General features: G+C 34.1%; 1 protein-coding gene across 1 annotated transcript; it reads left to right on the top strand.

Annotated features, from left to right (window-relative positions):
* Window positions 1-235: 235 nt before the first annotated feature.
* LOC100016928 (olfactory receptor 6C74-like) lies at window positions 236-4,126 on the top strand. The gene has a single exon (XM_056800996.1). The coding sequence runs from the start codon at window positions 538-540 to the stop codon at window positions 1,474-1,476; it is 939 nt and encodes a 312-aa protein (XP_056656974.1). The 5' UTR covers window positions 236-537; the 3' UTR covers window positions 1,477-4,126.
* The last annotated feature ends 3,882 nt before the right edge of the window (window positions 4,127-8,008 follow it).

Genomic DNA, 8,008 nt, shown 5'->3' with positions numbered 1-8,008 from the left:
CCGAACTGCTCAACCCTTACTGTTTTGGTTTGGAACTGATATTTAGTATTGATTTTAAGATAGAAGGGATTTTTTTACAAAAGAAAAAAAATAAATACATGACATTCTCGGGTAAGTGAAATAATGGATTTTGAAATATACCAAAAGAAAAATTTCTTATCACATCTTTCCCACTCATAAAATACCACAAACTTGATTTTCCACCAACAGATGATTCAATTGATGAATTGTCACATGCCCATTTGCCAACTTAATTTTTTACCTTTCAGCTGACTTGTGAAGGCTCACTATTTGTTTCATCTTCTCAGGGAATGCAAACATTTTTGTTTTGGTCTAAATATCATAATCGGTAAGGCAAATCTAATGAAGAACTACTAGTTAAAAAGATAAAGATCTTTTTTACAAGACAGCATGTATTGTTCTCTCTCCATTATATTTGGTAATCAATAGTGATTATTCTCTCGGGTATCTTGAGTATTTTCAGACTGGATTTTTCTTATTTTCAGATGCAGGTATGGTAAAAATCTAACATCGATAATGGGAAATCGTACAACAGTGACAGTGTTTATCCTTTTAGGATTGACGGATGATCCTCAATGGAAGATTGTACTTTTCCTTTTCCTGTTCCTTACATATATATTAAGTGTTGCTGGCAACCTGACCATCATCCTTCTCACCTTGTTGGACTCTCATCTCAAGACTCCCATGTACTTCTTCCTTCGAAATTTTTCCCTCCTGGAAATTTCTTATACAACTGTCTGCATCCCTAAATTTCTGGTTAGTATTGCAACTGGGGACAAAACCATTACCTATAATTGTTGTGTTGCTCAGTTATTTTTTGCCTTCCTTCTTGGGGCATCTGAATTTTATCTTCTGGCTGCCATGTCTTATGACCGTTATGTTGCCATTTGTAAACCTCTGCATTACACAACCATTATGAGCAGCAAAGTCTGTACCCAGCTTGTTCTTAGCTCTTGGGTATCTGGTTTCTTGATTATCTTCCCAGGCCTTATTGCAGGCCTCCAACTGGATTTCTGTGCCTCCAATGCCATTGATCATTTCTATTGTGACACTGCTCCCATGTTGCAGCTCTCTTGCACAGACACAGAATTCCTTGAGCTCCTCAGTTTCATTTTAGCTTTAGTGACACTCTTAGTTACTTTAACACTAGTGATTCTATCCTATGTCCACATTGCCCTGACAATCCTGAGAATTCCATCTGCTAGTCAGAGGAAAAAGGCATTTTCTACCTGTTCCTCTCACATGATTGTCCTCTCCCTCTCCTATGGCAGCTGCATTTTCATGTACATTAAACCTTCTGCTAAGGAGAGAATATCTTTAACCAAAGGAATATCTTTACTCAATACTTCAGTTGCCCCTCTATTAAACCCCTTTATTTACACCCTAAGGAACCAGCAAGTGAGGCAAGCTTTTAAGGATGCAATCCAGAGAGCAGCAACTTTTTCAAACAAATAACAACAACAAAAAAAACTAAATGGAAAAAACATCTCTTTGTTTGCTTTCATGGGTCATGTTCTCTTTTTCCAAGTATAGCAATATATCTCTGTTCCTCTTATTAACTTCTCCCATTTTCTTTCCAACCTTTCCTAAGCTGTAGCTTTTGGTTTCTTTTCTTGGAGAATTTCTCAAATCCCATCTCATTATATGGATTTCTGAATGAAATGGAACTCATACTGAAATGCTTTTTTGTTTATTTAATATCCATTTGCCAGAATCAATTATTATTTAATAATTAATGTTATGCATAAATCATTAAACACAATACATGTGGAGTGGTGCCTTTTTACAACCTCTGAAGAACTGTTTTGGTTCTCTTTATTCCATCTACCATTTTGTATATTTCTATTCTTCCTGAGACATGTAGAAGTGAATGCTCTACAAATAAACTACCAGCATTAATCTTTGCCTAAGAAAAACAAAAAATAAAACAAAATAACTTACCCTCTTAGTAGATTAGAATCTCTAAATTCAGTGAGTGTCTCATACCATTTATAATTAGAGTTTTAGCAATTAATAGAAGATACTTGTAGAGAAATATGATAGAAACAGTAAAAAAAAAATCAAAAAACCCCTCACTATTTCACAAGTTCATTCTTTTGCTTTGAAACTAAATTCTATACTCCAGTTTCTTAATTTCTAAAATATAGTAACCAGTACATTAGGGTATTATTTTTTAGTTAAGTGGAATTAATTTTAGAAATATATAGGGTAAAAAGGGGAAATTTCATTCAGTGAATCAGTGAATTAGTGAATGAGTGAAAATACAATTGAGAACTACCTGAATTCAAGGTACTTAATAATTAAGAGACGTAATCAGATCGGCCTATGCAATCCTTCTTTTTTTTTTTTAAGCTTTATCTTGTTAGAATCAATATTGTGTATTGGTTCCAAGGCATAAGAGTGACAAGGCAATGGGTATTAAGAAATTAAATGGAGATACACAGCTAAGAAGTGTCTCAGGTCATATTTGAACCCATGAATTCCCATTTCTAGGTGTGTATCTCAATCCATGGAGTCACTTTGCTGCACCCCCCCCTCTAATCCTACCCATTTTAATTGCTTCATCTGGCAGCAATAGCACTCTGAGTGACTGATTTTGTGAAATCTCTTCCCTAGGGAGGGGAAAAGAAAACCCATGAACATAAACATATCCCATGTCTCCAAAGGAGATTTATTAAAGCATTTTTTTGGTCTGGAGATAGGATTAAAAAACTGTAAGCCTCCATATCTTTATTAAGATTGGTGTGGTTTCCAGATTGTAGGGGAGTGACAGCACTAAAATGACTTCCTAGCTTCCTTTTGTGAACAGGAAAAGTCTCAGCTTTCTGTGTTGAAGCCTATTACTCTAGAGGATTCCAGGATAGTGATTAGTGGAGTTAGCATCATTAATATGCATGTTTTTCAGCTCATATGTTCTCTATTCTCTTCCAAATCCATAACAATCAACAGAAAAAGAGACATGAAAACACTCCTTATAATTCTGTCCAGAATTATTACAAAAACAAGTCAAGCTGATGAGTATGGAAAATATGTGTGAAATATCTATTCATTGTTCTATTATGTTGGTGGGTTGGACGGTAGAAAGAATATTATGAATGGATGTTATGACCAAAAAAAGATGGATTGGTGAAATAGCAAGAATGAGAAATAAATCCAGAGATATAAAAGATGTAGCAGACTATCCATCCTTTTCCAGAGAAGTGAGTCAATTAAAATTTTGATTGAGACATATATTTTAACATGGTCTATGTGAGAATGTGTTTCACTAAGCTACATATAGTTTTTAGGAAGTTCTTTTCTTTTCTCATTGTTAAATTGAAGAAGATAAATTGGGAGGGAGACACGAACATGCTTATTTTTTAAAATGTAAAAACCAATTTTTTAAAAGAATAAGGAATAGTCAATGGATAATATTCTATTTGGAATCCATAAAATGCCAAGATATCTAAAGGATGATTTCTAGCATGTTAGGTCAAACATTTGTGGTGGTTTTATGAGAAGACTTAGGCAAGAGTTACTCAGGATGGGAAAGCATAGATGGACTATGACTTACTTCATAGGAAAGACAGGAGGTCTCCAAGGCAGAAGAGTGATAAGGGCTAGGCAATGGGGGTCAAGTGACTTGCCCAGGGTCACACAGCTGGGAAGTGTCTGAGGCCAGGTTTGAACCTAGGACATCCCATCTCTTGATCACTGAAAATCCAGTTCCATCCTGAAATTAAAATCTTGGGTGCAAAATTATCCCTTAATGACTATTGTAGTCATTAAGTTTCTCACAAGTTAGATAAAAAAATTAAATGACAACTTTGAAAATTATAGAAGAGTTAAGTTGAGAAAGAGTTATATTGTATTGTTATTTCAAGCTTCCAAAGCAGGAAAGACAGATTCAAGGCAAAAGTCAGCAGAGGAGAAAGGGTTGGCAAGCAGCTTTTGGAGTTCCCGTCCAAAGACAAAAAAAAAAAGCTTTCTGTGAAGAAAAAAGAGCAAAATACACAACCAATGGGAAATTATTAGATTCAAGCAATCACATGGAAAATTTCAAAAACACAAAATGGGAATTGATCTCAAGTTCTGGAAGAAATCAGTATGGAATTCCAAAATAAAATAAGACAGGTTGAAGAAAATGGGGAAAAGAAATGAAATTGAACAAGAAAATAATAGCTTAAATGGCAAAATTGGTCAATTGGAAAAAGAGTTAAAGAAATTCAGTGAAGAAAAAAGTTCTCCAAAAAAAAAAAAGAATTGACTTACAGGAAAAAGAGGCAAAAAATCCAATAAAGAAAAGAATGGCATGAAAAGTAAAGTGGACCAAAGAGAAGAAGAGGATCAGAAGGCCATGGAAGAAATTTGATCTTCAAAAATTAGAATTGTGCAAATGGAAGCTAATGATTTCTCAAGACATAAAAAGAAAAAAAAACCCAATAAAACAAAATCAAAAGAATAAAAAAAAATAGAATAAAATATGAAATATCTCATTGAAAAAACAACAAACAAGATAATAGATACAGGAGAGACAATTTGGGAATTATTGGACTACCTGAAAGTCATGACCAAAAACAGAAGTTTACAAGAAATTATCTAAGAAAATGGCCCTACACTGAAGAACCAAAAGGCTTAGAATATGATATTCTAGATGGCAAGGAAACTGGATTTACAACTAAGAATCACCTGCACATTAAAACTGACTGTATTCTTTCAGGGGAAAGTATGGTTATTTAATAAAATAGATTTCTAAGCATTCCTGAAGAGAAAATGTGTATTAAACAGAAAGTTTGATGTCCAAATACAAAATTCAAGAGAAGCATAAAAAGGTAAATAAGAAAGAGAAAAACAAATTAAGAACTTCAATGAGGTCAAATTGTTTATAATCCTATATGGAAAGATGATATTTGTAACTCTTGAAAATTCTCATCATTCTCATAATAGTTAGAAAAAGTATACATAGACAGAAAGTGTGATATTTAGCTGTTTAGGATGGCATGCAAAAAAAAAAAACCCAACTAAGGGTAAAAAAGAGAATTGCACTATGAGAAATATAAAATGGGGGGTAAATTTTATCACATAAAGATCAATGTTGGTATGGGGAGAATACTATTAAACTGGAGGTGAGGATTAGGGTGGTAATGGATAATACTTAAACCTTATTTTCATGGAAATCAGCTCAGAACAGTCAGATTCTTTGTGGTATAGAATCATATCTTATCCTATAGAGAAGTAGAAGTGGAATAAGAAATTGGGTGATGGTTTGGGGAGTAATATAAGGGAGAAAAGTTGAGGAGATGATTAAAAGACCCTATAGAGAAGTACAAAGAGAATAAGAAAAGAAGTAGTGGGAAGGGGAATAATAATATAAGGGAGGCAGAAGGGGGGATTGATTAAAAGTAAAATACTAGTGTGGAGGGGAAGAGTGAAAAGAGAATGGTCATGATTAAAAGAGGAAATAAGTTGGAGGGGAATATACTGATGGTAATTGTAATGATGAATGTAAATGGGATGAACTCACCCATAAAATAGAAGCAGATAGCAGAGTAGATTAAAAATCAGAATCCTACCATATGATGTTTATAAGAAACACATTTGAGGCAGGTAGACATGCAGAATAAAGGTAAGAGACTGGAGCACTATCTATTGGGCTTCAAATGAGGCAAAGAAGGCATGAGTAGCAATCATGATCTCAGACAAAGCTAAAGCAAAAAATGATTTGATTAAAATAAATTTGGAAGGTAAATACATCCTGGTAAAAGGCAGTATAGACAATGAAGAAATATCAGTATACTCAATATATATATACCAAATGGTATGGCATCCAGATTTTTAAAGGAGAAACTAAAAGAGCTTAAAGAAGAAATAGATAGTAAGACTATACTAGTGGGAGACTTCAGCCTACTCCTATCAGAATAGATAAATCAATCCAAAAAAAAAATTAGAAAGAAGAGAAGTGAATGAAATCTTAGAAAAGTTAAGAGTTAATAGATTTCTGGAGAAAATTGGATAGGGATAAAAGAGGAATATATCTTCTTTTTTAGCATCACATGGTACATATACAAAAATTGACCATGTACTGAGGCATAAAAACATCACAATCATTATGCAATAAAAATTTTAATTCATAAGGGTTAATGGAGAGGCAAGTTAAACATTAATTGGAAATGAAACAATCTAATTCTTCAGAACTGGTGGGCCAAAAAACAAATCATAGAAACAGTCACTGATTTCATTGAAGAGAATGACACTGAGGAGAAAAACATCAAAACTTATGGGATACAGCCAAAGCAGTAGTCAGGGGGAATATTTATATCCCTGCATATTTATATCAGTGATGACAAACCTTTCAGCAGGGCAGGTGATGTGAGAAGTGTTCTCAGCCAGCATGTGGAGAGAGGAAGGGGAGCAATCTGGTCCTGCATCCCTTTGACTTTCTAGTAATGAACTCTGAGCTGGACTGACAGTGCAGATGCCCACAGAGAAGGCTCTGAGTGCCCCCTCTGGCAAGCATGACACAGGTTTGCCACCTACAGACCTAGATCATCTCATTTCAATTTCACAAAAACCCTGGGAGATAGGTGAACTTCTTATTTCCCACTTCCCTCCTCCTCTTTCTCTTGCTCCTCTTTCTTCTTCTTCTTCCCCTCCTTCTTTTCCTTCTATAAACAGAGAATAAATAGATCAATGAATTGGGCATACAACTAAAAATCTAGAAAACAGAACAAATAAAAACCACAATTGAAGACTAAATTGGAAATCCTAAAAATCAAAGGAGAAATTAATAAAAATTGAATGTAAAAGAACCATTGAACTAATAAATAAGACTAGGAGCTGATTCTATGAAAAAAAAAAACAAATAAAATAGAAAAAGTATTAGTTAATTTGATTAAGAATAATAAAGAAGAGAATAAAATTACTAGTATCAAAAATGAAAAGAGGGATACCACTTCTAATGAAGAGGAAATTAAGGCAATTATTAGGAGCTCTTTTGCCCAATTATATATTAAATCTGACAATCTAGGTGAAATGGGTGAGTATTTATAAAATGCAAATTGCTTAGATTAAAAAAAAGAGGAAATAGAATCCTCAAATTAGTCCCACCCCAGAAAAAGAAATTGAATTATCAATCAATGAACTCCCCAAGGAAAAAATATCCAATGTGGTATGGATTCACAAGGAAATTCTATCAAACATTTAAAGAACAATTAATCCCAATATTATATAAAGTATTTGGCAAAATAAGCAAAGAATCAGTCATACCAAATTCTTTTTATGACACAAATATGGTACTGATATCTAAGCCAGGAAGACCAAAAACAGAGAAAGAAAATTATTGACAAATCTCCTTAATGAACATATATGCAAAAAACACAAATAAAATAGTAGCATCAATATACCACAAGGATTATAATGTAGGGATTAAATTATAAGATAATGTGGTTGCTGATTTAAAAAAAATTAATACAGCTCAAGTTAAAATGAATTTTTAGGAGCTTTATTTTAAAAAATGAGGGAAAGAGTAAAAATAGAGAAATGTGAAAGAAGGTAGTGAAAATATCTAACCTAACACATTACATATTTGCTCCAGTGCCTGGCTCCATCTGTCAGGGCAACCAGAACCCTAACCAGAGGGCCTGGTGGTGAATTAAGCAAGGATTTCACGCACATAGCCTTCTCTGGGAGGGAGGCCTCTCTGGGCACTAATATCTCCAGAAACCAGGAAAGGAGGGTGAGATGTTTTTTACTCACTCAATCTGTAAATCAAAGGGAGAAGATCCAAGAGCAGTCTTATCAGAAGAAGTCTTAAGAGTCAAAATCCCAAGCCTAACCTCCTCCAAGGTGAAGTCAGAGGGGGAAAAATGTGTTTGGACAGGAAGTTCAAGGCTTTTATAATCCATTTTTCAAGTCACTTCCTGCCCCTTCCTTCACTTTATGGGGACCAATTGCTTTCTTTTAAGTTGATTAGCACTGCCCAGGGGTAGTCAGTCACTTCTGTATGTGT

Source organism: Monodelphis domestica, chromosome 5 (genome assembly GCF_027887165.1).
Source record: "Monodelphis domestica isolate mMonDom1 chromosome 5, mMonDom1.pri, whole genome shotgun sequence".
NCBI lineage: Eukaryota > Metazoa > Chordata > Mammalia > Didelphimorphia > Didelphidae > Monodelphis > Monodelphis domestica.
Note: the sequence above shows the minus strand (reverse complement) of the source record. Positions and strands in the feature narration are given on the sequence as shown.